We start from the raw sequence: 16,273 nt of genomic DNA, 5'->3' as shown, positions 1-16,273 counted from the left end.
ATATTTTAAAGGTGAAATTTACATACTAATAATAGTTGTAACTCTATTGTAACAAAATTTGTTTTGATTTTTAATATATATTTTTTTTGATTAGTAATTTTGTAGTAGTATATTGATTCAGAAAAAGATATATATTCATCCAAGGCCATACAAGATGTAAACATCGGCCCAAATTTAACAATCCAGACCTACTAAGGAGAACCTTCAAAGCTAAAAATAAGGAAATAAAAAACCAGTTTTGTGGATCTCTACGCTAAAATATTACAGTCATCCTTAAAAAGTATTTTTTTAAAACCAGCAGTGGAAATAAAAAAAAACCAAACACCATAGTCCCATAGCCACTCAGTCGCTATCGCTCTGGTTCGCCTGCTCCTCATCCGCGATATCTACCAGTGCTTTTCCTTTGGCTGCTTCCCTCTTCATTTTCGGGATGTAATCCAAACTTCCAAAATCAGGGTCACCTTCTAGACTTGCAAGCAATTGGACTGCCCGCCCTTCCTCAAATCAGTCTCGCAACTCTCTCCCAACCTCCATATGCGCCACCACCTTGAGGGCCTTCAATACTTCATCTGTTCTGATTAGCTTGACACAAAGCTTCATGGTTTCCCAGCCAATGCGAGTTCGCTCATGGCATTGCTCCTTAATGCAGTTTTCCGGCCCTCGGACAAAAGGCAATATCTCCTCCTCAACATCTCCCTCCTAAATGCGGATTCCTGTCTAAGGTACAACCCACTCCAAAATGGAGTCAAGGTTGATCAGATATTCCCCGTCTATCAACTTTATCAGTGTGAGCTTTATTTCCTCTACCTCTGGTTCGAATTCGCATGCCCAGGCCATAATTAGGGAGTACACCTCCATATTCATCCAGTATCGAAAATGGATGTGCGACACCTCCTCTCCTAGCATTAGGCATGCCACACTCCACAATTTCTCCTCTTTGTACTTGAAGAGTCCCTGCATTCTTTTATCCGATGCTATCCCCAGAAATGGAACCAATTTCTTCTCGGTTCTTAGAGTGAAATTTGCCTCCATTGGACCTGCACAAGCTATTAACTCCAAACTCTACAATGCTAATGACATAAACACATTTATCAATCAAATTATTGCAGACTCAAAACTCTGCTTACAAACCAAAGTAGTTAATTCCTTCATCGTCGTTTGCGACGGGTCATAAAAGCAGAATCAAAGATATTAAAGGAATGAGATTTCGCAGTAGATTTGCTGCACTCCACCATCATCTCTAACACATACTCTGCACTCGGCAACTGCCTCATTAATTACAGTGTCTTTAAAAGGATGTACTTGTCATTTCAAGATTCCTTTGCATGCATGTTGGTTGTTTCATGCTTCTAGGACTGCATTAAATCCATTTCCACACTCTGCCATCTCCCTTCCACCACTTGGCCATTTGGCTTGTCATGTCACATCCGATGTTGGAGAGTAGGTCTGCCACTGCTTGTAACTTTGACAAAATGGAGACCCCTCAATTTTTTACTCGAAATCAAAGAGATATCAACATAGACTCATGCTCTCATATTTGAAATGATATAAAATCCTCCAATATAAAAAAATTATTAAATCTTTTCTCCTAACCATATAACCATTTTTCAACCGTAAAATTTAATTGCCCTCCCATCAATTGTGTTGCACTGTTTCCTCCCCTTCAACACTTTGGTTCATAACTTTTCCACTTTTAAAAACAAAGAAAAAACCATAGAACTAGTACACCTTCCTATGTACGACTGATATGATAGTTGGACAGTTGATCCAACGGTCTCAATATCTCCAAACTTTTTTTTATGGTTATCTTTTGACCAATATTATATCGTTGGCCATAATACACACAAAAATCTCAATTGAATCTTTGATGACTGATCATTGCGTAGAATCTCTTTACCTGGTATGATTCTCTCTCTCTCTCTCTATGTTGCTTAATTATCTCCCTCTCTTTCTTTTTATATTGAGCTATCTCTCCCTCTCTTCCCCTCTTCTTCTCTCTCTTCCTCTCTACTTATCTCTCTCTCTCTCTCTCTCTCTCTCTCTCTCTCTCTCTCTCTCTCTCTCTCTCTCTCTCTCTCTCTCTCTACATATTTATCTCTTCCAACTCTATCCATCCCTCTTTCATTCTCTCTTTCTCTTTATCCCTCCCTCTCCTTCTCTACATCCACCTCTATCTTCCTTTCTATCTCTATCCCCTAGCTCTCCCTTCTCTAACTCTCTCACTCTTACCCCCTCTATTTATCCCTCTCTTTCCTCCTCTCCCTCTCTCCCCATTACAAATATAATAGGACCATATTGGTAATGGAGCCTAATTATCTCCCCGATTCAAAGGTTTTGTTTCAATCATGTTTGGATCCATGTAAGTGGATGCATAGTTGATTTGAAGATATGAATTCTCCATTGAGACTTTTGTTGCACAAACAACATCATTTACTAAATGGCTTACCTATTGACCTCATGTACAACACAAATGCATACAAAAATATACCATATTCTTCTATTTTACTTTCCACACCTCCTCGGCGTACCCATTGCACACCAAGGTGCAATTGCTAGTATAAATACATCTTTTACAAAGTAGATTGGAGAAAGATATTTGCATCGGTTGAAAGCTTTAACAATTGTGCACTATCTTCTCATAATAGGTAAGCAATTAGTTATGTAATGGATTTTTGTTGTTTTGTTTTACAATGAAATCAGAAGAGGTTGTTTTGTTGTTTTCTTTTACAATAAAATCAAGTAGAAGCAATTCTCAAACTAGAGCTTAACCTTTTCTTTCTTTCTTTAGTACTTCTGACTGAGCAAGCAGTTTCATTGTTGAATGTGTTTTTAGATTACATGTGTAAAAGAGGCTATGCTTGATGTTTCATAATTGCCTGTATTTAAATCTAAACCCTTAGTCCTTTTCCTCTTGGCTCTAGCTTTTCTAATCCCATCTGAATTATTAAAATTCAAGCCTAATACAGAGGCTTAGCTTTCATTATAGATAGTCAGGTAAACCTATTGCAACTTGAGAGAATATAGAAAACCAAAAAACTTGTGTTCCTCTGCCATAGATGTACAAACTAAAGCATGGCTATAAAGGACATAACACAAAGATGTGCATAAAACCCTCATTTTAAACTTGGGATTAGTGATTGACATTTCCACTAGATAACCATAGGAAACAGTTCTCTCTATCTGTGATACTTAACTTTTGTATGGTTGTTATACCATGCTAATGTCTGCTTTGACATATCATGTTTGATATTTCTCGTTTCATGGTTTATTGGTAAACATTCTAAGACTTGGTACAATTAAAAAAAACCAACAAAATATCATTCCATCCACTATAGTTGTACGAGTCTAAAGCGGTGTTGCACATGGTATTCAAAAACGTATATAATATAGTGGTGTGTAAAAGAGCTACATGCTTTGAGAGCTATGTCACCACTGGCTAAACTCTTAAGCCGCTAACACAACACAATACCAAGAATCATTTTTATCACTCACATCCACTCCACACACATTTCTTTCTTTAGTCCTTCCCTAGAAATTCATTCACAAGCACTAGATATGTAGGATGAGGTGGAAGATTTTTTTACACAAGATTTCCATACTTCAATAAAGTTTGAATTGCATTAGCATCTAATTCCACTAGATGTCAGACACTAGCTCCTACGAAAGTAACACAGTGATGTAAATTTATAAATTTTGAGTTGACTACATTTCATTTGAGTATTATGTATTCTAATCTTCTAGGTTATTAATTCTTTTAGACAAAATAGATATAATGTGATTATTTGACCTTTAACCACTCTCAAATTTTATAAAATAGATATTTTGCAAATGTTGTTTTCATACTTTTCGAACCATTTAGTGATTCAAATTGTTGTATTTTAGAACTTGTTTTTCCAAAGTACTCTAAAATCTCACAAAATATATATTTCTAAATGTCATTTTTATAAAAATTACTTGATGTATAATTTCATATTGGTGTATTTGAGAATTAGTTTTCATTTAGCACATCTCCTTATTGAGTTATACAATTCATTTTATTGTAGGACTATCCTATTAGATAGCTTGGATATACTCTTTAACAAAGCAACAATCATTGGAACTCCAACTCCTTTCCTCCAAGTTTTGCCCTACCTTCCATCAAGTAGCTCCAAAGACCCATTGTATTCAATCTTATAAATATCTTACCAAGCATGTATTATCAAACATTAGAAAAGTTCATTGTATTCCTATATTTCACTCCAAATAATTGATGTTGGTGGTCAATGAATGATCTCTATATGCTAAATTATTAAACTTGTTCAAAATATACGACAAATTTATGTTACACTATGCCACTTTGTCAATTGTTATATTTCCCATTGTTCTTTAAAGTTTGAAATCAACTACTCTCACTAAGGACTTGCTTGAATGTACATTTTCTTTACATTTAGCATTTAGATTATGTCTCTCTTCTCCTATTTTCTCTAAATAAATTGTTTTTCCCACTATTCTTCTATTTGGCGCACCCATTGCACACCTGAGTGCAATTTCTAGTATAGTTCTATATTAAGAAAATAAAAAAATAGCCTAGAAATAATGAAATATCTATTTAAAATTAAACTGGTTCAATAAAATATTATTTTGGAGCTTGGACTACTAATTTTTGAGTCTTATTGATTAACATCACTAGCAGGTTTGAATAATTAATGCATACTAGCTTAAACTGGTTCAATAAAATATTATTTTGGAGCTTGGACTAGTAAGTTTTGAGTCTTATTGATTAACATCACTAGCAGGTTTGAATAATTAATGCATACTCTGTTTTGAGTCTTATTGATGCTGGAGTCTTATTTTTCTTTGTTTTAATATTAATTTAATTTATCCTATTATTGATTTTTGAAAATTATTTATTTTATTTAAATTTAATAAGTTTATTATTTATTGATATTTTTAGTTATTTTTATTAATATAAATATTTAGATATATTTTTATTTGTATTTAGTTTATTTTATTTTAATTGTTGATTTAGATTTAATTTGAATTATTTATTTATTAACTAGATTAAATTAATTTGGATTTATTTTTTTGCTCGGTAAATTAAATTGGATTTTGATATATTTAGAGTTTTTGTATTTATTTTATTATATTTTATTTTTAAATTTATATTTATGTTTGAAATTTATTTTGATTGTTTATTTTTTTATGCAATTATTTTCTTAAGAATTAATTTATTAATTTTCTCAGTCTCTCTCCCTCTCTCTCTTTTACACATACATTTCCTATATGTCCCTCCCTATATCTATCTCTATGCATCTCTCTCCATATTTTTCCCTCTCTATCTATCTTCATCTTTCTATACTTCTCTCTATTATTTGTTTCTACCACCTATCTCTCTCACTCTTTCCCCCTTTGTCTCTATCTCTATTTTCCCCCTCCATCTCTTTATACCTCTTTCCAATACTTCTCTCTATCACTTTATTTGTCTATAAGATATAGTTGTTCCTAGATTCAATTGTGTACATTATTTTTGCATCAACATTTTGGATCACACTTTATGTTCCGTGAAGAGAGCCAAAGGAATAATAAATAATGAAAAGTTGCAGACATAGTGTAAATAAAAAGAGATGGGAGGAGTGAGAGAAAGGGAGCATGTGGATCAAAAGAATAAATAAATATAGCTAAATTAGAGCATACCAAGTCAGAGATAAAAAGAAAAACCATTGCACCTCCTTTTGGTGTAAGTGCTAGTTTTAGTATGTTTACATAAATAGTAAAAAAAAATTTAAAAAATTGTATCATTATATTAACTTGTTTACTAAAGTTATTGTTGTCAACAATCAAGAAGGAAGACTGAGAGGGGAGGGAGGGTGGTGGTGCGGGGGGGGGGGGGGGGGGTGAATCAGTCTTCACTGGAATACCAAACTTAATCACAAAACACAGATCTGATAAACTGTAGTGATAAAATAGATAAGCAAATTAACAACACAACACACAACACCAAGATTTTTGACGTGGAAAACCCGGTTAAGGAAAAAACCACGGTAGGATCCTACCCACAGTAAGATGATAGTTTGTAGTAGTATGTGTAAATATTAAAATGGGGAATGTACATGCATTCATGCACACTGCCTAGAGCTCATTGCTCAAATATAATGGCCCAGAAGGCTACAACCCTCAGGGAAGTCTCACTAACTTACAATAAGATTCAAACTATAACCCGAAAGAAATGAACTGAAAGAATAGCATCTCCAAATGCCTAATCACAGTTCCAGTTAAGCACAAATGTCTACCCTGCGACACCAATCTGACCTCAAACTCAACACCGAAGGATAAATTACTTGTTCACACATAATCCTCTCTCTGATAATGCAAACATAACATCGACACCTAAATTACATGAATATATCTCCTAGATATATACAAGTCGTCAACCTTGACAACAAGGTCGGCTAAACCCTCAACCCTCATTTACAAAATTACAACACAGGATACAAAGATCGACCGCCGGACCAATATAATGATTTACATAGCATAACATGGACCTAAATCAAATTCCCAAATGCTCAACTCCACCGAAAATCATGCCAAGATCAACCGCAACACGCCAGACCACTAGAAAAACTGCATTACATGAAAATCATCACCGGTTGATAGAAACCACCAAAAAATTGCACAACGATCAATGCAGATCACCAAAACAAATAGGACGCAACTAGGAAACACTAGCAAGCATGTTAGAATCATCAGGAACAGTTGCACTAACACCACTTATCAAATCTTCACAAGTCAACATCTGAAAGCTCAAGAACACAACCAATCAACAACTGTCATGAAGAAAGATAACTTGTAGAGCACCAAATTATGATCCAACTGAAATGAAGATACACAAGATCATCCCAAGAAATATCCCAGAGTCTTAGGACAAGATCTGATCACACCGGAACATACCAGAGGAAATACCAAACTCTGCAAAACAGTGATCAACAAAACAACACTATAAACCAGATCATAAGATCTTCCCAAAATGCAATCACCTAAGAAAATCATAGGAATATGTTGACATAAATGACAACAACATATCCTAGAAACAACAATGACCAACAATATCCAACAATCTCCCCCTTTGGCATTGATGACAACATATGAATGCGAAAACAATCAATGCAAAGAAAGAAGATATCACTAGCAAACTCCCCCTAAGATCAAGACATATAAAGCAGTTTTTCATGTGATATCTCTCCCCCTTTGATAACAATGCCAAAGATCTCAAAATAAAAAAAACAAACTCTCTCCAAAACACAGACTACTCAAGTAGAGTAGCAGCACCAGCACACCAATCTGGATAAAAGGATAAGGCTCTGAAATCCACTAGATCGATGCAACTTAATGCATCTAGTTCTCAACCGGAGGGGTGGATACCCCTAACTTGTCTCTCAAGTAGACAAATTGTAGTGTCCCTCCTTAGTTTACCTTTTGACCTATACGTCAATTAGAATTATTTAGACATTAATGATACTTTGATGATTTCTTATGACTCTATTCATATCGTAGATACTATTTTATGATGTTTTAGATTGCGATCGTGACTCTATTTATATTTCAGATACTCATTATGATGCTAGACATTATTTGGACATATGATAATCTGATGACTTATGTGGATATATGCTATTTTGATGGTTTATGTGGATGATGGTACTATCATTCTTGATCATGCGATTTGATGAGTATAGGTGTTGATGGATCTTATATGTATTCATATGCTTGGTGGATTTTACATGCCTTACTATATTGATGGATTATACTGATCATGCACTTGATGACGTTTTAGATGTACTGACCCTATTTCATGGTTACCTATGATGAGTTGATCTTATGGTGTGTTTGATTTGTGTATGACTATCTCTGTGATAGGGACAATATCACATCACTCATTGCGAGCGGGATGTGTTGTTGCAATTTTTTATCACTTGCATGTTATTATATATATGTATATGTCATATCATTGCTTTGTAGATGTAGGAATTTGTTGGTATTTGACTAAACTGGTAAAGAATGTGTTGGAAAATTGAAGGAATTGACTATGTGATGTGTTGATGTTTTGTCATTGATGGAAACACCGACTGCTTTGGTTGTTTATCGATTTCTGGTAGGTTTCGATAGAGTGGTTGGATTTATCATTCATGCTATTCAGATGTGTATCATGATCAGTTGGTTTAGGATTTGATGACTCGAGAGCTATCATTTGTTCTTGTAAGCCTTTTGCTCATCGGTAAGGGTTTTACTGACAGAGCTTTGTTGAAGATCTTTTAATGCACGTGATAAGTGGTGTTGCAGATTCTAGATGGATTTCGAGATGTTGTTGGTTATCTTTTTCATGTTCCTATTGATCGATGGTGGTGCATTTAGGACCGGACCTAATTCTATCTTATTCTGCTAGGTCATGGACCGGTTTATGTAACGTGTTGGTGGATGATCCCGATTCATTACCGGTTGGATTTATTGATTGGATTATGTTGTTTCAGTCTTAGGCCGACTTGGTTGATCATTGGATTGCGCGTTTATGTTCTAAATTTATTGTATTATCTTTTAGGAGGTTGACCTAATTGTTTAGGTCCCGGGTTGGTATAAATATGATGTAAGATCTCTTTGTAGATCATGGGTCTATGATTTTAGGGGTTATGCAATTATTTGTGTGCAAATAAGGTTGTAATGAATATGCAAAGGTTTTGTTCAATCATAGGTGATCGAATTGGGTTGGTGAAAGAGGTTTAAGACCTCTGGTACTGAGCTTAACCATAATTGTACTCAGGCATAGGCTCCTTTATTCTTGCAGCTCACTCTTCTTTCCAGATTGTAGTCTGGATTTATTTTGTAGTTAGTGAGGCTCCTTTTGTGATGAGCAATACGCTCTAGGCTGTTGGTCTTCCTACATGTGCAAGACCCTCTTTTGTAATCACATACTTATTGTAGAAGTATTATATGACTGTGGGTAGGCTTCCCACCATGGTTTTTCTCTTTACTGGGTTTTCCATGTACAAATCTTGGTGTTATATTTTGTGGATGGTTAGTAAATATTTTGTGGCTTATATTTGTGCTTAACTATTATATTTTCTATTCTGGTATTTGGTTTATGTATTATGGTAATAAGGTTTTAATGCTTAAATTTCTATAATTTGGTGACCACTGATTCACCCCCCACCTCAGTTGTCCACCAGTTATCTGAGTTGTTTAACAATTGGTATCAGAGCCTGGTCCTCTCTGCAAAATCTTAACCACTTGAGGAAGATCCTATGGCATCTAATAGTTCAAGTTCATCAAGTTCATCTGCAGCTATCTAACAATTGGTATCAGAGCAGAGGAACAAAAAATAGAAGACTCCTAAGTATGTTAGGTTAAATAATTCAGAAGATCAAATCATTGGAGACAAGAATAAAGGACAGATGACAAGAATAAGGTTGGAAGCTGATGGGGTATGTTTAATTTCTAAAATTGAATCGACATCAGTAATTGAAGCATGTAAAGATGAATGTTGGATGAAAGATATGGAAGAGGAATTAGTTCAGATAGAAAAGAATAATACATGGACTTTAGTTCCCCGACCTAAAAATAAGAATGTTATTGGAACTAAATGGGTTTTTAGGAACAAATTGAATGAAGATAGTCAAATTGTGAGGAAAAAGGCTAGATTGGTTTGCGAAGGATATTCTCAAAATGAAGTAATTGATTATGATGAGACATTTTCTCTGGTAGCTAGGATTGAAGCTGTGAGATTATTTCTTGCTTATGCTGCCCATAAGAACTACAAGGTTTATCAGATGGATGTTAAGTGTTCATTTCTGAATTGAGATCTTGAAGAGGAAGTTTACATTGAGCATATTGATGGATTTTCACTTCAAGATGACCAAAACATGGTTTGCAGGTTAAGGAAAGCTTTATATGGATTGAAACAAGACCCTAAAGCTTGGCATGCAAGATTGGATAAATATCTTTTGAAGCTTGGTTTCACTAAAGGCAATGCTGAAAATAATTTATATTATAAGATCACTAATGATAACATATTGATTGTTGAATTCTTTGTTGATGATATCATTTTTGGAGGTGAGGATAAGTTATGTATGGAATTCTTTGATAATATGAAGAATGAATTTGAAATGTCTATGATTGGGGAAATGAAATCTTTCTTAGGTTTGCAGATTACTCAGACTGGTAAAGGTATTTTCATTTGTCAAACTATGTGTTCTAGGGAGTTGTTGAAGAAATTTGGTATGAAAAATTCTAAACCGGTTGGTACTCCTATGGTTACAAGTGAGAAATTGACAAAGAAAGATGCATCAGCACTAGTAAATCCTACAAGGTACAAGTCTATGATTGGAGGCTTGTTATATCTAACTCAGAATAGACCAGATATAATGAATGTAGTTTGTATTGTATCAAGATATCAAAGTGATCGTAGAGAGAATCACAAGAGTGCGGTGAAAAGGATTTTTTAGGTATTTGCAAGGAACAACTAAATATGGTTTGTGGTATCCTAAAGATGATGATTTTACACTATGTGCATACACAGATGTAGATTGGGCTAGAGATGTTGATGACCAGAAGAGCACATCTGGTGGAGCTTTCTTTCTTAGAAAGAAACTTGTTTCATGGATCAGCAAGAAGTAGTCATGTACCTCTCTATCTACTGGTGAAGCTGAGTATGTTGTTGTTGCTACTAACTATGCACAAGTTCTATGGATAAAGAAAATGGTGAAGGATATAAGGGTGGATTGTAATGAACCGGTAGTTATTCACTATGATAACTCTATTGTTATTGACATATCAAAGAATTCGGTATTTCATTCTAAGGCAAAGCACATATATATCAAGTATAACTTTTTGAAGAAGAAGGTGGAAGAAAATAAAGTCAAAATGGTTTATGTGAACACTAAAGAGCAGATTGCAGATATCTTCACTAAACCCTTGCCTAAGGAATCATTTGAGTACTTCAAAGATAGATTTGGGGTTTCTGCCCCTCCGGTAGAGACCTGAGTGGTGTTGATTGGCATCAGTCCGATATGCATTTACGGAGCTACTATTCATTCTGGATTGATGTGTTGGTGCTACCACTCAGGGGAAGTAGTTAGTTGTGTGGTTCAGTGGATTTATGATTTTGCTTTGATGTTTATGTCATATTTTTGGCATTGATGTCAAAGGGGGAGAGATATATGTGAAAAACAGAGCTTAACAAAATATCAGTCAAAGGGGAGAGATCAAATCTTAATAGGGATATCATTCATAGGGGGAGTTTGTTAACTTCATTGTAATATCACTTTATATGATATTGTTTGTTGTCTTCCTTTGGGGGAGACTTATTTGGGATTTCTTGGCACTTGGATGTTTTTCACATCTATTGTTGCCATCAATGCCAAAGGTGGAGATTGTTGGCAAATTGGAGGAATTGATTATGTGTTGCGTTGATGTTTTGTCATTGATGACAACACCACCTGTTTTGGTTGTTTACTTGTTTTCGATAGGTTTCGGTAGAGTGTTTGGATTATGATATTGATCCGGTATGCTTTAGTTTGTCGAATTGGTTTGGATCTTTCATTTATGCTATTCAGATTCGTATCATAATTAGTTAGTTCAGGATTTGATGACTTGGGAGCTGTCATTTGTTTTTGTAAGCCATTTGGTCATCGATAAGGGTTTTACCGATCGAGCTTTATTGAAGATCTTTTGATGCACATAATAAGTGGTGTTGGTGCAACTTCTAGATGGCTTTCAAGATGTTGTTGGCTATCTTGTTCATGTTCTGTTGATAGATGAATTTGCATTTAGGACCGGACCTAATGCTATCTTATTATGCTAGGTTATGGAACTGTTTATGTAACGTGTTGGTGTATGATCCTGATGCGTTACCGGTTGGATTTATTGATTGGATTATGTTATTTCGGTCTTAGACTAACTTGGTTGATCATTGGATTTTTATTATCTTTTAGGAGGTCGACCTAATTGTTTAGGTCCTGGGTTGGTATAAATATGATGTAAGATCTCTTTGTAGATCATGGGTCTATGGTTTTAGGGGTTATGCAATTATTTGTTTGTGAATAAGATTGTAATAATATGCAGAGATTTTGGTCGATCATAGGTGATCGAATTGGGTTGGTGAAAGAGGTTTAAGACCTCCAGTACTGAGCTTAATCAGAACTGTACTCAGGCATAGGAGATGATATTCTTGCAGTTCACTCTTCTTTCTGGATTGTAGTCTAGATTTATTTTGTAGTTAGTGAGGCTCCTTTTATGATCAGTACGCTCTAGGTTGTTGGCCTTCATGCATGTGCAAGCTCCTCGTTTGTAATCACATACTTACTACATAAGTATTATCTGAATATGGGTAGGCTTCCCACCGTGGTTTATCCCTTTACCTAGTTTTCTACATTTAAAGCTTGGTGTTATATCTTTTGTAGATGGTTGGTAAATGTTATGTGGCTTATATTTGTGCTTAATTGTTATATCTGATATTCTGACATTTGGTTTATGTATTCCGGTAATAAGGTTTTAAAGCTTAAAGTTTTATATTCCGTCGACAACTAATTCACCCCCCCCCCCCCATTTCAATGGTCCACTGGTTATCTGAGTTTTCTAACAGACTGTTGGTGATATGCAACAGGTAAAATGAGTGATTGGTGAATGTGATGAAGAGATTGAGATTCATGTTTGATGACTAAGTCTTGTTTTGTCATTGATGGCAATAATATTTTTGTAGTCATCTAAGTCTTGGAAGCCAACCGGTATAGAAGATAGTTTACCAGTGAATTGACAAATAGGTTCTTAACTGGTAAACATGATCAGAGTTGCATTCATGCAACCGGTACGGGAGATTGATGAAGAGTTGAATGATGTTGTTATAAGGAAATGATGGAGACAAGTATTTGGAGCTACATTCATGACCGCATTGGTAGATTCAATTGGACAAGCGAGATTTGATGTACAAAGAATGAATTATGATGATCACTTAAATGATACTGATAAAGTCACTTAAATTGGTAAAACGACACAGGTTTTATTTTATTTTTGGTTTGTTATGTCGGTGGTCGACATAAGTTCGGCGTGCAATGTTAGTTTGTCTAGATTAATTGAACCTGGGAATTTGTTCCAAGGTTGTAGCCAACTATGTTGATATCTATAAAAAATGTGATGAGTTATGAGATAGACATGCGTATGTTGACGAGATCGAAGGCGAATATTGAGATTTTGATTGTGCGGGGATTAGTGAAGCTCTATATTAATGTGTTGTTGAAGTTTTGAGGGTCTGAAGTGGATCTTATCAGACACAGAGGTGTTATATGAAGATCATTTGGATTGTTGTTATCCTAACAGTTACAATAGCAAAATCCCTTAACTAGGTAGGTCCTAACAAGCCTTAACTTGTAAATCCCCTAATAGGGTAGCTCTATGTTAGAGTCTCAAATCCTCTTGCGAGGTTGATCCTAATAGGTCAAAGCTCCTAACAGGGCTCATCATTTAAATCCATGAACCGAGTGACTCCTAACGGGGTCTACTCCTAATAGGGCATTTTTGTAAGACCTTAACCGATCAAGATTTCTATTCTGCAGATAGTGAATCTTGTGGGTATTAACTCCCACCATGGTTTTTCCCTTTTGGGTTTCCACGTATAAATCTCTCATGTTATGTGGAATTTGTTTTATTGGACATTAAATTATATGGTGATATTCCTCTTATGCTTGTTAATTTTTAAGTTGTTTAAGTTGGTGATCTGATTCATATTATTTTTGCTTGTACTGATTCACGCCCCCCTCTCAGTGCCTTATAATTTTATCAATTGGTATCAAAGCCAAACTTCTTTGAGGCTTAACCACTTGAGAAGGATTTCTAAGGCAAACATGGGGGATATGAGTTATAGAGAGATGTCTAATAAACTTGCCGCCCTAGAAACATTGAGAGGCAACTATAAAGTTTCACTTGCTAAGAGAAGAGAGCTAACCAAACAATTGTTGGAGGTTTCTTCGAGCAGTTCTTCCGGTAAAGCAAACATAAGTGCATTGGTTGATGAGGTGGAGAAGTTGAATGATGAGAAGGCTAACTTGAGGAGAGAGATAGAAACCATAATCATCCGAATGAGTCAGGAACTTGAAGCAAGGAGGGAAACAGAAGACAAGATCAAAGAGAAAGAACATTAGATCTTTAAGATAAATTAGGAAAATGGCACTCTATATGCACACTGGCATGAGGAAAAATAAGAAAAAGAAGAAATAAAGGTAGAACTGGATATGACAACGTCTCTAAAAGTGACTCTTATGAAAAGGAATGAAGACCTTACACAAGAACTTGTTGATGTTAATGAGAAGCTTGCAAAGTTTAACAAAAGTTCTACCATGCTTGATGAATAGATCCAATCTCAAAGGATGAACGGTGATACAACTAGATTGGGTTACAATACATTTGAGAAAGGTGAGCCTTCCGATACTAAGGACAACATGCATAAAGGTAAATCTACACCTAAGATTTAGAAATCCATTGGTAAGAAATCTTATAAGCCTATTTGTTTCAACTGTCATAAACTAGGACATACTACTAATGTTTGTAGAAGTAGATCTAGTGTTACCAATGGTTATAGACCTAATGCATATCAAGGGTATAAGCCTAGAACCCTTAATGGTTATTGTTACACTTGCAACATGCATGGACATAGAGTTGTCGAGTGCAAGTATGGAGAAAATATTCTGAAACCTCACATGAGTTAGAGGTCTAGTGGTGGTTGGAAAAGAACCCTTAATGACCGAAGAAGTTATAACTGGTAGAGACCCTATGCTAATTGGTCTAGTCCCTATGAGATGGAAAAGAGGATGAATGTGGTTTGCACAATCTGTCATAACTACAGCTATGTAGCTATGAACTGCAGAAGAAGGACTGGTAGAGGCAATGCTGGACCTTGGAGAGCATCTGGTATGGCTTGTTATCATTGTCATAAACCGAGACATATTACAAAGTTTTGCAGTGAAAAGGTGAACAAATTGGTAAATCAATTTGTTGATCAAAAAGGGAAGATGAAAGTTGATTTGGAGGAGACCAGAGCTGAAATGAACAAAATCTGGAAAAAGAAGGATGATGAGAAAATCGAAGACAAACAATCTAAAGGCAAACTAAGTTGTTAAAAAGCTTAGGAGGAGCTTAATGTTAGATCTATTTCAAAACCCCTTGAAGGACCATAAGGTATTTTAAATCTGCATACTTTGTTGTATTATGATATTGTGAAGTGGTTTTATGATCAAACCGGTAGGTTTGATGTGTTCTGAGAACCAGTAGTATGTTGGAAGATATTTTAGGGTTTTATCGGTAATGGCATTTAATGCGGTAGATAATAGGCAAATAAAAGGAACTTTTTAAATGTTATTTGTCACATTGCATTCTTGTGGGCACTCGAAGAGAGAATAGAGAATAGCAGAACTTGTGTTTGTAGCATCTAACCTGTTTGACAGAGATTTGAAGTGATCTAGTGTGATTTGTGATCGACAATTAGTGAGAAAGCTTTGTTGGTGTTTGGAACCCCAATGTAGAAGTGGTAAAAGGTATTTATCTAGAAATCTTATTATCTGCTTATCTTTCTGAATCATTGAATATGGATACCCCACATCTAGTTGATGTTACTGATAGACCCCATCATGAATTTAAGAGGCACTCGTTTAAGTCTGAGGCAATTGATCCCACCGAAGCCCTATCTAGAGTTCCTTATGGTGTCTTATGTGTTGAATATGTTAGATTGTTTTATCATTACAAACTAGAGGATCTTCATATTGTTGTTATTTTTTATCAGTATAAAACATTGTGTGATAAGAATGGAGATATAAAGGAACAATTCAAAAGGGTTACTGAGAAAGGGTTTCACCATGCCCTGAATTTCATTAATGATTTTGATGATGAACTTGTGAGATATGTGCTTAGCAGAATTCATGACCAATTTATGTGGCTCGATCGACCTCATAAATTTTTTAAGGAAGCTATTCACATAGTTACCGGATTTTGTGCCACCGGTGAGGTTCATGTAATCAGATTGATTCCTAAGAATGATGTAGAAAATTTAACAAGATCTAAATGGGATTGAAGAGCAATGACGGTGAATAATATCAATGATCTGACAGTGAAATATGCCTCAATGGTTATTGGTTACCGAATCTATTACTCTAGCGGGATGAACAACATCCCTATTGCTGCTATCCACACTACCCATTGGATGATAAAAGAGGATGTTGATTATGACTTGTCGGAGGTGTTAAGAATTCAACGGATGCTG

The 16,273-nt window shown here is 35.3% G+C and overlaps 1 protein-coding gene across 1 annotated transcript in view; it reads right to left on the bottom strand.

The window, feature by feature from the left end:
- Positions 1-1,032, bottom strand: part of LOC131055118 (flavonol synthase/flavanone 3-hydroxylase-like) — a 47,270-nt gene extending 46,238 nt beyond the window's left edge. The window contains exons 1-2 of the mRNA XM_059211711.1: positions 808-1,032; positions 529-699 (exon numbers count right to left, since the gene is read on the bottom strand). Of these exons, the coding sequence (XP_059067694.1) occupies positions 529-699; positions 808-1,032 (396 nt within the window). The remainder of the gene's footprint in view (positions 1-528; positions 700-807) is intronic.
- Positions 1,033-16,273: the final 15,241 nt, after the last annotated feature.

The sequence above is a fragment of the Cryptomeria japonica genome, chromosome 9, assembly GCF_030272615.1.
Source record: "Cryptomeria japonica chromosome 9, Sugi_1.0, whole genome shotgun sequence".
Lineage (NCBI taxonomy): Eukaryota > Viridiplantae > Streptophyta > Pinopsida > Cupressales > Cupressaceae > Cryptomeria > Cryptomeria japonica.
The sequence above is the reverse complement of the archived record's forward strand: the minus strand, read 5'-3'. Positions and strand labels throughout refer to the sequence as shown.